Genomic DNA, 20,030 nt, shown 5'->3' with positions numbered 1-20,030 from the left:
GTGGAGAGACCCAAGATGAGTGATTCATCTGCCCAACTAGTCTAAAAAACTCCATGTGTGGGTGAGTGACTGGAGTGGCTAAGAATAGTCCCAGCTGATGGCCAGCTGGGTTTTCAACTGCCTGGCCTCTGGCTGAGAGTAGTCCCTTTCTTATGGGAAGGAGTCTTATCACTTGTCTGAGGTAGGTTCTGAGGCATCTTCAACCTCCTCATGTTCATACTAGACTTGCTGTTTTCTCTTGCAGTATTTAAATGCCTCCAGTGAAATAGCAGTTGTTCCCCTGGGTGGTGTGAGTCATTGGAAAGCAGGAAAGCAGCCCAATGTTCTGTACCCATTCTTGGTGGTGGAGACAGGGAGAGAGAAAGGAGAAACTGTATGGGGGCCCCCATCCCTACCACGCTGGCCATAAACACCCACCATCTTCACCCTCTCATGCCTTCTGTCTGATGGCTTTATCTTGCCTGGGACTCATCACCAGGATATCCTGGGCACCCCGGAGCACGGGACATTTCAGTTGTATGCTGGTCTTATTTCAAACTTCATAGAGAATTCCTCCTCCTTAGTCTTCTGGCTCCTGATTCTCTGGCAAGAGAACTTGTGCAGCTGTGCCTCCAGGGTGGAAGGGAGGTCCTATTTCAGTGATGAAAAACTGGCTGCTGAGATTGAAGCCAGCAAACATCTCATAGACTGTCATTCTCAGGGAAGAGCCTTCCAAGCAGGAAGGCAGAGGCTCACAGTGCTTACTCTTCCCTTCCTGACCATGTTTCTGTTTAAGTTCTTGTAAGTTTAATCACCTACCACCAGGACTCTTAAGCAGCTCAGCATGGCTGCCCAGAATTAATATTAAAAAGCTACAATTTAATGAGAACCAACTCTAATACCCAGCACTGAGATAAATACTTTATATTTATTATTATGCAGAATTTTTAAGGAACTCTGAGGCATGTGCTGTGGGCACTGCCATCACCCTTTTCATTTGTAGGAATTGTAGTATGACCTGTTTAGATGTCCCAGGTAGGAGAGCTAGTACTCCTAGTGACAATCTTTGTTTTTTATATTTCCATGCTAAGTGTAGCCCAAAGAGACAGTTCCTCCATTGTTAAGGTTGCATTTTTTCTCAATAGTAGTTGAGTGCTTGCCTTGAATTTCTTTTTTTTTTTTTAATGGTCAAAAAACACTTTTATTTATTTTTTTCTTTTTTTTATTGGTTGTTCAAAACATTACAAAGCTCTTGACATATCATATTTCATACATTAGATTCAAGTTGGTTATGAACTCCCAATTTTACTCCAAATACAGATTGCAGAATCACATCGGTTACACATCCACATTTTTACATAATGCCCTATTAGTAACTGTTGTATTCTGCTACCTTTCCTATCCTCTACTATCCCCCCTCCCCTCCCCTCCCATCTTCTCTCTCTACCCCATCTACTGTAATTCATTTCTCTGCTTGTTTATTTCCCCATTCCCCTCACAACCTCTTATATGTAATTTTGTATAACAATGAGGGTCTCCCTCCATTACCATGCAATTTCCCTTTTCTCTCCCTTTCCCTCCCACCTCATGTATCTGTTTAATGTTAATCTTTTCTTTCTGCTCTTCCTCCCTGCTCTGTTCTTAGTTGCTCTCATTATATCAAAGACGACATTTGGTATTTGTTTTTTAGGGATTGGCTAGCTTCACTAAGCATAATCTGCTCTAGTGCCATCCATTTCATTTTTTCATTTATTTGTGGTCCTGCATACTTTAGTTTGGTCAATATTTTTAGAGAGCTCTTGAAATTCTCCTAAGTTACATGTTGATCCTTTTTATGGGCACCCCATAAAAACAGGGCTGCTATATGCAAATCACACCATCGCTTTCTTCTTTTGCCTATGGCAAACATCACTAATCAATCAGAAATCTATTTTAGTGAGACCAGAAGCATTATTAAGATTCTTCCCTACCTATAATTCTAGATAACCATTACCAATTGATTGGAATTGAAACAAAGCAAAATTTCTTGATAATCCTGGCCATAGAGCCTCCCAGAATGTGACCATATACAAACTTTGATGGTGAAAGATGGATGACCAAAGACTGAGGGTTTATACAAAGCATCCTTGGCCCAAGGTGCTGGCATAGATTAACTTGGTACCAACCAACTTTCTATGAGACATCTTTTGCCTTCTGTATCATTGTCTCTTCTTCCTTAAGAAGCTCAACTAAAGCTTAGATCAGTGTATTTTCTATTTTCCTTCCTCACCTGATTCCCCTGGTTTCCGTCACAGATTTCCAGAAGCCAGCCTCATCATCTATGGCCACATGTCAGGTGTTTGGGTCTCCTGGAGCAAGTCACTTCTTTCCTTAGATTAAGAAGTAACAAACTCAATGAAAATACTCATGAGAGCTCATGGATTTGACTTTCTGGAAACAAAAGTGTGATCTTATAAAAAAGAATCTAGCAATTCCCATTGATGCAGGGCACATTCAGGGCTTTGAGCCCTATAATGGAAAAAAAGTGGGAGGTAAAGAAATATGTATTTCCTGAGAATCACCTGCGTGCCATATCCTTCATATCTGAAAAAATCCTTTAATTTAACAAGCCTGGGAAGTAGACATCATCTCATTTCATCCATTCTAGGGCGTACCTTGCATTTCAATATTTCTGAAATAAGGATGAATCTTGTAATAAATATATATTTTTCTTTGCCTCAAATTTTAATTTTCCTCAAAATTTGTGGATTAATACTGCATCTAACATTCTTTCTATCCAAGTAATATGAAATTCCTCACATTTAGCACAAAGAAAAATAAAAGCCTAGAAAAGGTGGGAATGTGGACTTGAACCCAGATCTGCCTAACAGCAGAGCCATAGCCTTGGGTAGGCTTAGGAGCTATGATTAAATACGGCTCAGTGCAGCATATACTTAATGCAAATCCATTGCCTATTTCCCCCCTTCCAGGAAATGTGGTCTTTGGAGAGCCCATTACTGCCAGCCTTGGTACAGATGGAACTCATTACTGGAGCAAGAACTGGGCCAAGGCGGCTGCATTTGTGACATCCCCGCCTCTGAGCCCTGACCCGACCACTCCTGACTACATCAACTCCTTGCTAGCCAGGTTGGTGCAGGATTGTAGAGCTGCAGGGGTTTTGTGGGGGCATCTTGGGGCCAGCTGGGATGGGGGCTGCAGTTGTTCCGTCCACCAGCTAGAAGTTCTCCTGCAGGCTTGAGTACAGAACACAGGCTCTCCCCCATTGTATTTCAAATGATAATACAGTCACAATGTGGGTAATGGTCACAGCAGTGAATACCTGTGTGTGCCCAGCTAGGATGAAACTCCACACATGATCTCACTTGCTCTTCCTAGCAACTTTACAAGTGAGGCTCTGCTATCCCCAATTTACAGATTAAGCAACTCTAAGCCAAAAAAGTTAAAATAATTTGCCTAAATTCAAATAATCAACCATGATGACACTTAGCCAAAATTATAGGGATACTCATTTGTTGCTCTGTGTACATGTAAGATCAGGCCATCACTCCTTTGAGGTCCTTTGGTTTTGCTACAAATGAGATGATCTCATCCCACCCCCTCACCTTCCAGATGAGGTAACTGAGCCTACAGAGGGGAAAAAAAGCTCATCCAAGCTCACACAGACAGTAAGGATTAGGAAAGGGATTTCAAACTCTGGCACTGGACACTGGACTCTGGTCCCCGAGGGGCCCCAGCCATACCACCTGTTCACACAGAGCTCTTCTCCTTTTCCAGTGGGGATCTTCAGCTCTCTGGCAGTGCCCACTGCACCTTCAGCACTGCCCAGAAAGCCATTGGGAAGGACAACTTCACTGCCATTCCTGAGGGCACCAATGGTGTGGAGGAGCGGATGTCTGTCATCTGGGACAAGGCCGTGGTAAGGGACTGAGGTCATGGGACGGTGGCCAGGACCCAAATATCCATGGGCCAGATCAGAGCCTCCTGTACCAACCAAGCCTGAGGCACAGCTCCTCCAGCCTGCCCTGGGGAGGAGGCTCAGGGTTTGGGTTGTAGGGACTTACCTTCTAGTGATGAGTCCTGAGGTCTAGGATTCTAAGGAGACCTTCATCTAGAATGTTAAGAATTCAGAACCAAACACACAGCTCTTTCACCTCCCTGCATGCGTCATCTGCAGTTAGAATACCAGTGAATCAATTCTTTTCATTTGGAGCATTCTATGGCTTCTTTTGAAAGGTCTACACATAGCACTTTGAAATGGTAAGCAGTGATTCTGTACCCAGTCATCCTGCTCATCAAGGATGCACTGTATTGCGAGCATGAGATCATCCAGGCTGCTGTTTACCAATGTCTCTGGCAAAGTGGCCTCACTTTTTAATTGTCCTCATTTACATCACAAGGGCTGGTAAAAGAAATAGCCAAGTAAATAAAGACCTCTCCAAGATTTTAGTAAATTGACTGAAACATCATTAATAATAAATTCATTATTAAGTCAATTACTTCCCTATATTCAGCACCAAATAGAATACATATGAGCTAGTGCCCCATTCATCTACATAGTTAACCCATGGACTCACTTCTCTTCTCGGTCCCCAAGAAGCTCAAGGCTAGCCTTTAAATGCAGTTCTTTCCTTACTCGGGCTTTTTATTGAAAAGGTAAAATATGAAACCTTTTGTCTCTTCTTTCACATAGTTAAGCTTCTGTATTTTTTTTACACTGTTCTGTATTTGTGAATGTATGTACATATGTATGTAGGTATGTATGCATGCTGGCACTCTACAGATTTGTTTAAAAGTAATACACATCCTCCTGTGCTGCATAATGACATTTAGGTCAATGATGGAGTATATAAATGGCCCTGTAAGATGATCTCACTTACTGATAGCCCAGCTTGGTTTGTGTAAGTACACTCTATGAGGTTCACGCAACGACAAAATCATCACCAACAGTTTTCTCAGGACATATCCTCATTGTAAAGTGATGCATAACTATATTTTGGAGTTGCCAATGTAATATATGCTTAATAAAAAACACTTGGAAACCTCAGACAAGCATGTACATGAAAAAAAAAAAAAAAAACCTCAAAATTCTGCAACCCAGGGGTAACTATTATTGTCACCAAGGATCTTGTATATTTGTCCTACGAGCACATAAATACACACACACATATCTAAAAAGTCACATCAAAATCACATTTCTTTTTACTGTGAACTCTGTCTAATCCTTTTTGGAATTATAAGAGGTAAATAAGTAAATGTATATACATATCCAGAAAATGCATTCTGCTGGAGCATTAACTTTCATCTTAAACCACGAGTTTACCCTCTTTGCCTGGTTAACATGACAGCCCAGCTCTTCCTGGTGAGGATTTGTGCTCACTAATTCATGGGTACTTCTTTGGATTTCTGATCCTCTTCCTTTGAGCCCAGAAGCCTCGCATTTGTTGATATAGAGAAAGAGATGGATATATAAATTTTTTGTATTTCAATAGGCCACTGGGAAAATGGATGAAAACCAGTTTGTGGCTGTGACAAGCACAAATGCTGCCAAGATCTTTAACCTGTATCCCCGCAAGGGAAGAATATCTGTGGGTTCTGACAGCGACCTGGTCATCTGGGATCCAGATGCTGTGAGGATTGTCTCTGCCAAGAACCACCAGTCGGTGAGCGTGGGCTGGCCAGAGTGCAGGGATGGAGAGTGCCTGCACAGAGCTTGGCCATGAGAAATTTGTTTGTGTGGTGTGCCAGCATACTTAGTCCAGGGAGGGCTGCAATAATGACCCATTCCCAGATCTTAGTGGCTTAAAACTTAACTGTTTGTTTCTCATTTCTGCTTTCCAAAGTGGCACAGCAACAGAGGGACTGTGTCACTCAGGGATGGACAATGATGGTGTCTCCACCTCTGCCCATACTCCTGTGATTGCTGAGGCTTAGACAGACTCTATGTTTTGAGAGGAGGGGAAAATATAAATATTTTTGTCACATTCCTATTCATGTGGAAGATAATAATCAAACCTAATACCTTCAAAAAATACTTATTAGTAAAATAGCAAATATTTTTTTTCATATTTATTTTTTAGGTGTTGATGGACACAACACAATGCCTTTATTTTTATGTGGTGCTGAGGGTTGAACCCGGGTCCCTCCCGTGCTAGGCGAGCAGCACTCTACCACTGAGCCACAATCCCAGCCCGATAGCTAATATTTTTAAGCATTTATGTTTCAGGCACTGTGCTTTTAGCTCATTGAATTTCCAAAACACTCTCCCACAGACAGGTACTTTTATTACCCCCATTTTATAGATAAGGAAATGGAAGTACAGAGAAATTAAATAATGTATGCCACAAGTCAATGGTGAAGCTAACATTGAAACCTAGACAACATGACTGCAACTGATGTCCTTAACCACTTTGTAGTAATGTCTCTCCCTTGTTGCATAAGCAAAGCAAGTAGGGAGAAACCCATTCTGAGTGGTAACAGTCTTTGCTTAAACATCACGTCATGTCACATAACATGATTTTGAGCCAGCAGGGACCCACGTATTCCCTCAATCCACGCTCTCAACACAAGACTCCATGTAGAGCAGCCCTGGTGGTTTTTCAGTTTCTCTTTGAATACTGCCAGCAACAGAAACTGACTGGTACTTGAAGATCTTTATCAAGTTTGGACACTTTTCTTTGCTAGAAGCCCAGTCTTTATACTTTGTAAGCATCGGTTTCCTGGTGCCTTCTACCCATGACAGCTTGCAGACACACTGTGAGCTATTCCTGGCTTACCTGGTGACCCATTTCCTAGGGACACTGAAGGCAACACAAAAGGTAACCTTGGTCTTCTTTTCCTTTCCCTACACCCGTGCTGTTGCTTTGCCTCACCCGTCTCTAGGCTGCAGAATATAACATCTTTGAAGGGATGGAGCTGCGTGGGGCGCCTCTGGTCGTCATCTGCCAGGGCAAGATCATGCTGGAAGATGGCAACCTACATGTGACTCAAGGGGCAGGCCGCTTCATCCCTTGCAGCCCATTCTCCGACTATGTCTACAAGCGCATTAAAGCCAGGAGGAAGGTAAGGAGCAGGTGGAACCCCAGAGGTGGGTCAGGGGCTGTGTGTCCCTTTCAGGTTCAGGGATAGTGACCACCACGAGTTTCAGAGGGGCCTGCGTTCTCCAGACCCTGATAAAGAAAACTATAGCAGTGATCTCATCTTCAGGAACAATACACAGACTTAACATGCTATGGAAGGGAGTTTGAAAACATTTGGCAAAAAAAAAACAAAAAAAAAACTTTTTTTCCAAATGACTTCCCTATATTTTATAGTGCTTTTATTTAAAAGAATTTAAAATTTCAACATTGCACTGTAATATTAGTTTATTTTTAATAAAAACAAATTACTCTTACAGGCTTAAAATGAGAAGTAGTCTGCACCTCCCTGTCCCTGTCCCAGCTGGCCCAGGATTGCTTCACAGGGGCAAATGCTCACAAACTTGAGTTATTGGGGTCAAGTAAAATCCTATTAATGTCCTTGATTTCACACACACACACACACACACACACACACACACACACACACACGAACACAGGTGGCTCTAGTTAACTGAGGGATGAATGGGAAAATTCCTTTTCCCATTCGTTCTCCTCCCCTCTTCACTCTCCAGACTACCCTGCTATAACCTTAATCCAAAGCAAGATTAGAGGAGCCCTGAGATTGCAGAATTTGAGCTCCACATTCCAGGTTTTTCCTGATTGAGAAGGGAATGAAACTCAAACTTCCCTAATATCAACTCTTTCTATTAATGTGACTTAGATTCTGAAACCAAAGAAAAGCTGATGATCTGGAGTTCTTGGTTTGGGGAGAACAGATACAGCCATCATTCCATGTGTCATTAGCTTCTGCAGATTGATGAGCTTGGCTCCTGTGCCTGCTTTGAGTCACTGGCATGGAGGGAAGGATGGGCAGCAGCACCCCCTTGGAATTCTGCACTGACCCATGCTGGACTGTCAAGCGCGCCTAGCAGTGGGTCTTCCCTGCCTCCCTCAGGGCCCTGCTAAGACCTAGGTGGAGGTTGCCAGCCGACTGTACTGCTGCTGTGGGTGGTCTGGCAGTGTTTGTCTAATAGACTGTAAGCCCCTTTGGGGAAGGCACTGTGTTTCATGTGACTGTAAACCCCAACCCTTGGCACAAGGCCCAGCACAGAGTACTTGGTTGATGTTGCTGGCTGGCTCCACAGTCCAGGGCAAGTTCACAGCCACAGCTAGAGGTCAGTGGGTCAGACCACAGACAGACTCAAACTTCAGGGCCAGCCAGCTCGTCTCTGTGCTGAAGAAGAGCTCCCTTGTGATCCCATCCTGGCCAGCATGTCCAGCCTCACATCATACTGCCGCCCTTCCTAATCGCTGCACTGCAGCTGTGTGATGTTTCTTACACCCCACAACATCTCTGCGTTCAGCTCTTGGTACTTGCCGATCCTCTGCCATCCACACCACTCCTCTGCATCCCCCCACTGGCTTCTCCCACCTCCAATCCCTACCCCATAACAGGGTCTTTGGATCCTTCAGAGGCAAGCTTGTCTTTCTAGAGGGCCCCTCAATGACCTCCTCCATGACACCTGCTTTATTTTGCACTAGTTCTCCCTTCCTTGAAAGTACCTTCGTTATCATTATTATATCCTGGTGCCCCACCCCCAACACACACTATTCACCGATACACTTATGCAACCTAGAGCAGACCCTAAATTGTTGAATGCTGATGTGTTTCTCTGGCTGCAGATGGCGGACCTGCATGCCGTCCCAAGGGGCATGTACGATGGGCCTGTGTTTGACCTGACCACCACCCCCAAAGGGGGCACCCCTGCAGGCTCTACCCGGGGCTCTCCCACTCGGCCAAATCCACCTGTGAGGAATCTCCACCAGTCCGGATTTAGCCTGTCAGGTGAGTGGGACAGGTTGATCCAGGGAGGAGAAAAGGAGGAGGGAAATGTCAGTGTGCACCCTCGAAGCTAGAGTGTGATCCTAAGAGCTCAGCCTGAGTGTTTTCCAGCCCAGAGCTGGGCACAGTCTTTAGGGAGAAGGTTACTAGGGCAAACAGGAAGGTTTGCTCTATCGGTGAGGGTGAAAAAAAATCAGACAAGCCACAGTCAAGTTAGAGATCAAGTTCAAACGATGACAAATTCTGCTCAGAGATCAGACCTGGCTGGGGTTAGAAGCAGGGCAGAGGAGTTGATTTCCACTATGAAGTGATTTTCTACATTAACCTATGAGAATTGGGCAGTATGTTGTGTGTGGGGGGTGTTTTTTTGTTTTGTTTTTTCTAAAAAAACTGTTCAGGGTTAAAGAACACTCAGACTATTTTTATCCTTAAATAGCAGTAGCTTCTTTTTTTAAAAAAATTTTGTTTTAGTTGTTCAATGGACCTTTATTTTATTTATTTATACATGGGGCTGGGGATCAAACCCAGTGCCTCACACATGCCAGGCAAGTGCTCTACCACTGAACCACAACCCCAGTCCAGCAATAGCTTCTTTTAATGTAGGATTTTTATTCTGGTCTCCCTTCCCTAGTAGTAACAATGCTAATGGTAGTTTTGATTGATTGGACATTTGCCATGTGTTGCCTATATTATTAATCTTTTCTTTAAGAACGTTTCTACAAATAGAAAATAATCATTCAATTGCTCCATAATGAATAGGATTCATATGGGGAAAAATGTAGATTTGCATCTCTACAACACACTATTTAAATGTGAGAGAAGCAAGATAATATGAAAGAAAAGATATATTTAAAGGGAAAATCTCAGTCTATAGGGAAAGGAAAATCAGTGAAGAATGGAAGAAGCAGGAAAAACAGGGAGGAAAAGAGATGAGAGAAGTAGAGAAAGACAAAGGAAAAGTGCTTAAGATTTTATGAATCTTTGCCAGGGGTCCGGACGTCCCAGGAAACTTCGTATGTGTGTTGGACTCATTCCATTGCTCCCTGGCTCCCTTAATCCTTAAGCTTTCAGTGGCTCCTTTCTGAATGGATCCAGGCACAGGTTGATGCTTTCTTTTGTGTAGCTGCAGGGACCTGACCACCCCACTTCAAGCTGTGGGGTGTTGGGCAAGTGACTGCGGCTCTCACACTGGTGAGACTCCATGGGGTACCCCTTGAACTCTTCAACATGGCCAGCCACAATAATGCAAGCAGCTGTCTTTCATATCCTTATCATTGTTGTTCTTCCTAGTATTATTATGAGCCTTAGATGAAATCTAAATAAGAACTTGGCTGTTCCTACCAGAAGGTCATTTTCCAGGGGCTAGGGGAGTGCATATGAAAAGTTCAAAAAAAAAAAAAAGCTCCATCTAAGTTTCTTGGGAGATGAGGCCAGGGAGACACTTACTCTCTTACATTCTTTAATCAATTTATTTTTTACCATTACCCCTTCTCCACCACAGGCACCCAAGTGGATGAGGGGGTCCGCTCGGCCAGCAAGCGCATCGTGGCGCCCCCTGGAGGCCGTTCTAATATCACATCCCTGAGTTAAGCAACCTCTCCCTGAAGAGAGGGGCAGATGCAAGAAGAGATTTTTTTCCAAGCCAAAATGGTACACCAATGTTTAAGAAGGAAAGCGAATCCAAACGGCTGTGATCTAAAGAATCAATAAGCCTCAAGCCTTATGTTTCTCCATGTTACGCTCGCTTGCCTAGCTTTACGAATATTGCTTTGTTTTCTGTTTATGCATAGCCTTGGTTTGTTTGACCCTCTCCCTCATTTACATGCATGCAATCAGACAGGCCACTAAGGTAAAAGAGTCTGCTATATTATAGTGTTGAGAGCGTGTGTAGTGCTGCATCTTATGACAAGGGGACAGACAAAGCTGGGATGTCAGGAAAATGAACAAAAGGGACACAGATTATTTGGGGTGAGTGGGTGGTGGGAGCCCAGAGCAAGATGGAGGGTGCAGAGGGCTAGGGTAGGGCGTGTAGAAGGGAGGTGGGTGGGCCAGGTGAGCTGAAGGGGTATTGTGTATTGTGTCGATGAAGCGTGTTTATTTTCATGAAAGGTGGTCACTTGTGGCAGCCCTTACTTTATCACAGTGCCCCAGGGTCTGCAGAGAAAGCGGGGATCTTTGGGTTCTGGACTTTGTCATGTCCCTCCCTAGTAGATTTTGTTCCTTTGAATGCTAATTAAAACGCCAAAACCCAACCATTTCTTCCACCTGCTTGATTATGCCAGTGTTTGCTGGGGCCTCTTTCTCAATGTTGCTTTCGAACCTTCTTTCCTGGTGGTGGGAAGGCCAGACTGGGAGAGAGCAAATGACACTTCTCTTCCTCTAGTCCTTTCTGTCTCTTTGGTGCTCTTGATAAGTAGTAGCTGAGAGCAAAGCACAGGTCTTCAGCATGGAGGGCCGCAGAAACCTAAGTTCACTTCCCTATAGACATGGGAAAAGTCACCTCTCCACAGACGAGAAGAGCATGCGTCTGGCATCCTGAGACCAGATTTTAGCTTGCGTGGGGCAGAATGAAGGGCCTCTCTTGGCAGCAGTGAGTGATGCTCTTGATCTCCTGAGATCAGGCACAGCATGACTAAAAAGGAGTTATTCACTAACTTTCACTATGAAGAGGTAATCTCAGCTTATGTGGGAGTCAAGCAGGGATTTGAGAAAGCTAGTCTGGAGCAGAGGGAGCTCATTACATAACTTGGTTCCATTTTTCAATTCTAAACCATCTATTTCCTCTTCCATTAGCTGATCCTTGGGGGGGACTTTTAGTTTCTGTACTAAAATCTCTGAGGTGAGTGGAAGTGATGTGACATGGCCTTCCTGATGGTACACATAAAAGAAAGTAGCACCAATGTGTCCATTTCCTCTATCAGGCCACCTCTGAAAACTCAATGATGGACCAAGTTCTATGAGCAAGGCAAGGATGTACAGAACTGAGAGACTCTTATGCAGGAAGAAAATATTCAACCTGGGATCCGACTTCCATGCCGTGGGGAATACAGCTGGTAGAACCCATAACTCTGTGTACTAAGTACTTTGAAGAGAAGAGCAGGCCTCAGACACCTTTTCAGTGCTTAGAAGAAACCATTACCTCTGACTGCATGTTCTGATTTTTGTGTGTGTGTGTGAGGTTTTTTTTGGTCTGTTTTTTCTCTCTCTCTCTCCCTCCCTGCCTCTGGTGCTGGGGATGAAACCCAGGGTCTTGCACATGCTATACAAGCTCTCTACCACTGAGCCACACCCACCTGCCCCCTAGGCCTGTCTGCAGGTTTTAATAAGTTGAGAACTAGAGAAAAGTGGACACTTGACTACAAAATTATTTAGAAATACCTAAGGAAGAGTATTTCTCCAAGCAAGCTACTTTCTGTTCTAGTCATGAAAAAAAGACTTTCACCTCATAGTAGGGAATCTTGCTATTTTAAGGCTCTTATGGTGCTTTTTTTTTAAGGGAAACTTAAATAAAAAGTAAAATGTAGCTTTAATTTACAATTCAAACATTTGGGGGCCTTTCAAGGAACTCAGAATGACTTTCATGTACAAAGGGAGTTTGCCAGATCTGAAACATACCTCAGGAGCCAGGCTGGGCTTTAGAATAAGCGGCAGTACCAGCCATGGCCACCAGATGGAGGAAAATACACATAAATAAACTAGTCTGAGCACCCACCTGCTGTTCACCACCATCTGCTCTGAGATTACCAGTCCTTGGCCCACTAATCCTTCCAAGCCCTCTCCATGCCATGAGATAAATCTTCCATGAGCAAATGGGTCATCTGCACTGCACTGGGAGTATTCACCCAGGACTTTCTATTCTACACAAGCAGTCCATTCCGTAGGGAAAAAACCCTTGATGCTCAAGATGGGCAATGTTTTAGGAAGTCTCCCAATCAATCTCTCTTGCCATTAGTAACATTTAAGTATAGCAATTCCAGAGAATTCCTTGAATATACATTTTCAATGTATTTTCAATTTTATTCTGTTCTATAGACACATTGAACAGCCCTATACAAGGGGCTTGGGGGGGAAATGACGATGAGTCATGATGCTCTTCAAGTTCACTGGCATCTCATCCAAGTGTGGAGGGCTAACTGGGTCTTCAGTCTCACTCTCAAGATAGCTTTTTCCACCTCATCTCTTGGCCTGGCCCGTCTCTGAGGATGACTTTGCCATCCCCCAACCTTCTCTCATTGTTTCTAAGCCCAGATGGAAATCCACTGGAGTCCTGGCTGAGAGGGTCACAGGTGTGGGTAGTTGAGGGGATATCTATGGAACTGTTGAATCAGCTACCCTAGTATGAATGTTTCTTTTTCTCCTAAGTTTCCTAAAACTAGTAGGATTATAGTTAACCTGAAAATGGCTTTTTTTCAAAATCCAGTCATCCTTTGGCCTTTTGCTTTATGACTATACCCAGAGAGTCATTCTCACAGGGCCTGAATCCTTAGCCTGGACTCCATTTTGCTCACCCTGAGATACCCCTTCAATAGGGTGTATGGTTCCCAATCTTGGTTCTTGCCACAAGACTCCCAGGCCTTCTCCCCTGCATAACCCCAGCTTGAGTCCCAGTTGCGCTCACGGGCTATTCTGAGCAGCCAGTGTTCCTCATAAGCTCCCCCTTTGAGAAATGGTGTGTGGGTGTTCAGTCCTGTGCCTGGTGGATATGGACAGACAGTAAATCTCCCTGTGATCTGTGCTAGCTGTGAGGCAGCTCTGGAACGTGAAGAGCTGTTTGGTTTGAACCGTGAAGAAAACTGTGTATTGAATTAGCTGAGATTAAAGACAAAAAAGAAAAAGAAAAAAAAAATTCATCAAGTGACTGTTAATGTAAACCTGGTTATTAAAATAACTATAAAATTACCAACATTGTTTTCCAGGACCCTTCTGTGTGTGATGTGTCTTTCTATCTACTACGTTAGAATTGCACAGTAAGACTGAAATGGTTAGTCAGCCAGGCAGGTCTGACAAAAACAGAGTTATTTGGAGGAAAAAAAAAATGTGTGTCTTATCTTTTCACTGAGTCGTTAGTTTGGGCCACAGAATTTGATGACATTATTGTAACTTTAGCAAATGATGAAATTTTTCTTTATGGACCATCAGAGTCAGTATCAGTGTAAAAGGCATCACCATGGAGAATTAACCTGGCAGAGTCCTGGACAGAACCTAAAAGGGTTGTTTTGTGGGTATTATTATTATTATTATTATTATTATTTTATCATCCCTTAAATCCTCGATATTAGCTTGCTTTCTAAGCATGCTCCACTTCTTTTGAGAAAACTAGATTTTGATTAAAAATACCAACTAAGCATATGCCAAAGTATATTCTTTAGCAAACTGATCTCAGGGGTCAAATGAGTGCTTGAAAGGATTATTTGCTGTGTCTACTCCTAGGAGAACAGGAAGGTACATACCACAAGTTGAAGGCTGAGAAATCCTATGATGGAGGAGGCTTTAAAACTTTTTCCAGGGTTGGGGTGAAGCTCAGTAGATGAGCACTTGCCTCACATGCACAAAGCTCTGCGGTCCATCCCCAGCACAGCAAATAAACACCACCCCCCAAAACAAACAAACAAACAAAGCCTTGTCCAAATCAGGGCTCTCAAACCTTTTGACTACTAATGATACCCTGTATCATCTTTTCACCTCCCACCAAACTGATTGTGCCAAACCCTTGTGGGGAAACCCTGCTGAATCCAGTTCTAATGTGTGCAGCTCATGTTTTCACTGGAAAGGTGACACTTGCAGAAGGGCATGAGGGTGGAGGGTTGAAAGGAGGAATTTCAAAATCTACTGCAACAGAAAAGTCCAGGGATGGGCAGACTCAAGCCTGGCTGGGGGAAGTGCTGAAGGCTGACATCTGAATGCTGCCTCTCCATCTTGGCCCTGCCTGGCTTGAGTGGGTGCTTCCTTCTGACTAAAGCTCTTTCCATGAGGGGGCAAAGCTGGTCATCAGCAGCCCCAAGCTTTTGTTTTACCTCTTAGTAACCTCAGAGGAAGGAGGCGGTTTCCCTCAGCAGTTCAGAAGAGGTTGACTCTGATTGGTCTGGTTGGATCACATGTGTGCCATGAACCAGTCACTTGGCCAGAAACGCATATTGGATTAATTGCCCACACCTGGTCACATGCCCAGCCCCTGAGTCACCTAAACCAAGTGGATTCCAGTATTTGTCATGCCAGAAAAGGGGATACATGCTGGGAAGGCTCTGGCCTCACTCTCAAGCCTGCAAGGCATGAATGTTTAACCCAAAGATGGGTCTGGTTGTAAGCTGGGATAGGTGGGGGAGGAAATGGGAGCCCTGGGGATGGTAATTTCTAATGAATTGCTTTTGCATGTGATGAATCCCTCTTGGTTTGGTAGGACAATGCTTTTGATACAGGAGCACAAAGTGAGTGTACCTTTTAACACAGAAGCTCAGAAACCAGATTCAAAGCTACTCTGAACATACCAGAGTTATTTTACCACCGAGGCTCCCAGTTTGATGTTCAATAAACTTTGGTCTATAGTGTCATGCAATGGCTCAAACTCAGGAATGGTGGAACACCTCTCCCTGCTCCTGACCAAGGAATGAGTGAGCTTTTCTAAGGATTTGAGCGGGTTTAAAGGGAACAGTCAACACTTACAATGAACTTAGGGTGCAGGACTCCAAAAGGAATGAGGTGGCTTTCAGAGGAGCTGGGGAAAGATACATCAACATTTTCACACCTCTGTAGGCCAGAGGTATTCAGTGGCAGAGTCACATCTGATCAGGTGGGAATGAAAACACTGAAGCGTAAAAACAAGGCCCTCTGGTTCCAAGGAACCTTCTGGAATCAACTCTCCTAACACCAACCCATCACAACAGGGACACCAACCATGTGCAAGAGATGGTGAGGACAAAAGGGACAAAGCAACATGCAAAGGTGACAACACATACTTAAAAATCCAAAAGGTTCTAGACCTTGCCCCTTGTTCAGCTGGCTGTTGAGAACAGCACAGCAGGACAGTTAATATGACCTGACAATAGGGTTCTCAGGATGCAGGACTTGAGAGTCCACAAGAATTGCTGGAGTCAGTGGTTGGCTGGCTGCTGACCACCGACTTATTGTGAATTTGGGAGGTAATGGAAAACTCCTTTACTCTCTCATTGCCAGAAGTTGCTCTTAGCTGCAAGAGTTCATAGGTGCCTGTTACCTTCCTGTCCCAAATTATAGGATTTGGAACATCCACCAGCTGCCTTCAGGTGTGCAATGGGACAGGATGCTGAGAAAAGATGCATGAGCTATCTGTGAACTTGAGACAGGGTGAAAGGCAGAAGTTAGAATTCTGGACTGTGTTCCCTGAAGTGTGCATATTAAAGGAATCAGGTGTTTTTATTTTTGTATATGTGGATCAGTTAAGATGTGCTGTGTTCCTGAGAAACAGAACATCATTTCTAACACCAGCTCCTCTCTGTTAGGGGACCTTCCTCACAACAAGAAATGGAAGTAAGAGCAGGTAAATTTAGGCACCCCGATACTCTCTTTTGGGAAAACAAACACACACACACAAACACAGAAGTGACAAAGAAAGGTCAATGGCTTACTGTTACATAAGACATTTTAATACATGCAGGCACAGTGACATTGCACATGCTACAGCTCAACAGAAGCAAGTTTTTCTCATTCGAGGGCTGCCAGATCAGCCATTGGTTCACAAAAGCACAGAAAACCAAAGTGTGTATTTTTCACATCAATGTTTAATATCAGCCAGACACACACTGAGCTTGTAATAAACAATAACCACAGGTGGACAAAAGTAGGAAACAGGATTTTCTATGGACAAATACCGGGACTGAAACAAACTCACAATGCATTCCAAGCCTTTTGGTTCAGCCTCCGAAGAGCTGAACCCCTGGCGTTTCTATACCAGCCAAAAGCTGCAACACTGACGAATTAATAGCTACATTAATGCTCTTTCTTCCTAATTATGTATTCACCCATCCAATCTAGGACTATAATGACAGAAAATTGAGTCATTTCTGATTAAAATTTTCATATCAGATGAAACCTAGCCACTAATTAATTAGATTATTATAATCAATCTTGTAATGGTCTGTGCTGCTTGAAGTTCACGCTGCCCTCACAATGACCTCAGCCCAAACTAGTGCTGCTTCAGAGGGGGTGTTAGTCATTAGCAGAGCATTTATTCCCATGGAATTAGGGTCACGGTCAGGGTCGCAGGGCTGGGCTGCCCCACTTCAGGGGAGGTCACGGAATATCCTGGAGCTGGAGGCTCTGCTGCCTTGTAGGAGTTTTAGAAAAAGGATGCTCTGGTCTTCAGAATCTGCTAGGATGCCTCAGATGCTCTCTTTAGGTAAGGGAGGATGCTGTTGGAGAAAAATCTTCCAGAAAGGCAAACCAAAGGATGCAGGTTTCTAAAATTCTCATCCCTGAGCCTCGTTCCCAATCTAGATGAGACATATTCCATTCAATGGGGAATTGACTATTAGCCCAAATTATGGAATAAAACTAAAGGATCTGATTTCCATAACTAGCAACCACCATAAGAACTTTGGGAAAGGTTTACAATTTGTTTTTGGAAAAGTTTTTCTTGTCTTTAAATTCACATGGTAGGAGGCAGTTAGAATGACTTACTTCATGCTATCAGATGCAGTGCCTTTTCTTGTTTGTTTTCTATGGTTCTAAGTTTCAAACCCACCATTGAGCCACAGACCCAGCCCGGTGCTTTTTCTTTTCTAATATGAAGCACATTGCACGTCAGTCATCTGGAGAGCACTGAGCTTTCTTATCAGTGTGTTCATGATTCGGAAAGTCGACTGCAGTGTTCTGGGTATAGAAAGTAGAGATTCAAGCTACAGAGATTGTATGGGTTCCTACCCTACCTTAAATTATACAGATGTGCAGCCCCGCATGTGATCTGCTCTCACCATCATGGAGAGCCTCCTGGTCCCACTGTCCTTTGGTAAGCATTTCTGAAAAGCCTCTCCTTTGGGGGAATGCAGAGGAGGACCCAGGTGACAGGAGAGGTGAGTCAAGGGCACATCAGGGTTTGAATAAAGACAACCGTAAGAGGGAAGCTGGGAACTGTGCACCTGGCTCCTGATTCGCCAGAGGTGGCCAGCTGTGAGCAGAATCTGGTGGCCTTCTTGTGGTTGCTCTTTTCAACCCACCCTCCACTCTGAAAGTGGGTCAAGCAAGTGCTTTGAGTTTCTAGTGTTTGGAGAAAAACAAAATTGCAGACAAATAAGGAATGGGAACTGAGGGAAAAGGAACGGAAGAGGAAAAGAGCTATATTTCGATTCTTTAACCAAAAATATGGTTGTTCTCAAATCAGAGAGGCACTATTTCATATCGGTGCCAGAAATCCTGGGCCCATTACTCAATGAGGAGAAAACCATGAATACTCAACTGTAGTTCAGCTCTGGCTTCCTACCCATGCTTAGTCACCCCCGTGCAGCCCCCCTCTGGCAATCTCTGTGAGGCAGGCATGCAGCCATGTCTCTTACTTCTCTAGTCTATTTGCACCTGTCTGGTTTCCCAAGTGGGTGCAAGTCTGGTCTTCCTGGTTGCCAGGTTACTGGTGAGGCCCTACTCTCCCTTCGCAGCTAAGGTTTAGATGATCTGAGTAGCAGAGACGTGAAAACAATCCTGCTAAAGCCTTGACTCTACCCAAAAATAGTTCTGCAAAGATATCACAGTAGAGTTACATGCAAACTTAGGTGAATTAAACTTGGCAAATAAATAGATAAAATGTAAAGAAAAAGAGAAACCAATAATATTTTAAATAATTAGGCACTTCTGCCTGCCAATTTTTCAGTCGTCCTAAGGGTAGAAAACATGTTCCTGCCGTTCCCATGGTGAGTCTCCATGAACTTGACCTCTCACATGGGTGAGCATCCCACTGTCCTAAGGGTATTTCTAGACTATAAAAGATGTTCAGTATTTTAATTCACCTAGTATTAGCCAAAATGAAACCCAAAATAAAGAGCACAAGAGTGACTTGTTTCTTTACAGAATGGCAACTCACTCCTTAGGCTTCATTGAGAAGATATTTCCCATATATTGTGGGTAATGAAGGTGGTTTTCAAAGGCAAGTCTTACATCTTCCAAATGCACTTCTAACTTACTATATAACCACCCTGTACAGTGTGACTTCACTGAGCCATAAAGTAAACATTGTCATGTAAAGATGTTCTTGATCCTATCCAGATGCAGGCTCTGCTAATCTTCAGAGGACAATTAGCCCTCAAGGAACATGCATACTGGAAGAAGGCAAATGGTGTGCTACTATTCAACAACTGGCTTGTTAAAAGGAAAAAGGTGCCCTGATTTGTAGCATTTGCTCATCCCATGGCATAAATCCTCTCATCATCACTGATTACAAGGTGCCAATATCATCTCACTGAAAGGAAGTTGGGGAGCCATGTGCACAGTAGGCTCTTACCAGCTGATAGAAACGAATGTGGAGCTGACCCAGCACTCCGCTGAAAGTCCTATACACCTGTTACTTCTATCTGACCCTATGAATTTCTTCCTCTTCGGATTCCTTATTTCTATCCAATCAGTCTTTGGGATTCTGATGTCTTAGGAAATTTTCCAGCTTTGAAGAGGCTCATTGTGTCCGATGTTCATTTGTCACAGTGTAGTCAGAGGAATGGAAAAATAAATCTGCAGATATCCTTTTAAGATAAAGGCCATTTAGAGTAACAATTGCAGCACTAAAGGCAAGGTGCAGGTCCTCCAGTACAACCCTCTTGTTTTAGATGAATAAACTGAAGCACAGAAAGTGGATAAATGACTTGCTCAAAGTCACACAGTGAATCAGTGGTGAAGTCAGATCCCAGGGGCTCAGGCCCAGGACTTTCCATGGCATGCTGCCTGCTTCACAGGATAGTCATTGTCACACTGTCTACATCATGAGGTGTGGGGTGGCAAGAACTTGAGAAGTCCCAAGTCAGGAAGAAGATGCAGAGGCCTTTACAGGTTGTTATTGTGGCCATCCTCTTCCTGTGGTTTTTTGGTTTGTTCCAAGGCTAGATTTGCTTGACTTTTATTAAAGTCTCTTTTAACTCTTAAAGGAAAAGAGAGAGAGAGAGAGTTTTATTCTTTGAAAT

At 43.7% G+C, this 20,030-nt stretch overlaps 2 protein-coding genes across 3 annotated transcripts in view; one reads left to right on the top strand and one right to left on the bottom strand.

The window, feature by feature from the left end:
- Nucleotides 1–13,797, top strand: part of Dpysl3 (dihydropyrimidinase like 3) — a 107,351-nt gene extending 93,554 nt beyond the window's left edge. For both annotated transcript variants that reach the window (XM_015485834.2, XM_015485842.2), the window contains exons 9-14: nt 2,949–3,105; nt 3,754–3,895; nt 5,469–5,639; nt 6,859–7,038; nt 8,739–8,901; nt 10,400–13,797. In XM_015485834.2, the coding sequence (XP_015341320.1) occupies nt 2,949–3,105; nt 3,754–3,895; nt 5,469–5,639; nt 6,859–7,038; nt 8,739–8,901; nt 10,400–10,488 (902 nt within the window). In that variant the 3' untranslated portion in view covers nt 10,489–13,797. The remainder of the gene's footprint in view (nt 1–2,948; nt 3,106–3,753; nt 3,896–5,468; nt 5,640–6,858; nt 7,039–8,738; nt 8,902–10,399) is intronic.
- A 2,698-nt stretch (nt 13,798–16,495) lies between these two features.
- Stk32a (serine/threonine kinase 32A) overlaps nt 16,496–20,030 on the bottom strand; it is a 122,318-nt gene continuing 118,783 nt past the window's right edge. The window contains exon 13 of the mRNA XM_015477577.2: nt 16,496–19,987. Coding sequence (XP_015333063.1) covers nt 19,894–19,987 — 94 coding nt within the window. The 3' untranslated portion in view covers nt 16,496–19,893. The remainder of the gene's footprint in view (nt 19,988–20,030) is intronic.

This window comes from Marmota marmota, unplaced genomic scaffold (assembly GCF_001458135.2).
Source record: "Marmota marmota marmota unplaced genomic scaffold, marMar, whole genome shotgun sequence".
NCBI classification, from domain to species: domain Eukaryota; kingdom Metazoa; phylum Chordata; class Mammalia; order Rodentia; family Sciuridae; genus Marmota; species Marmota marmota.
The sequence above is the reverse complement of the archived record's forward strand: the minus strand, read 5'-3'. Positions and strand labels throughout refer to the sequence as shown.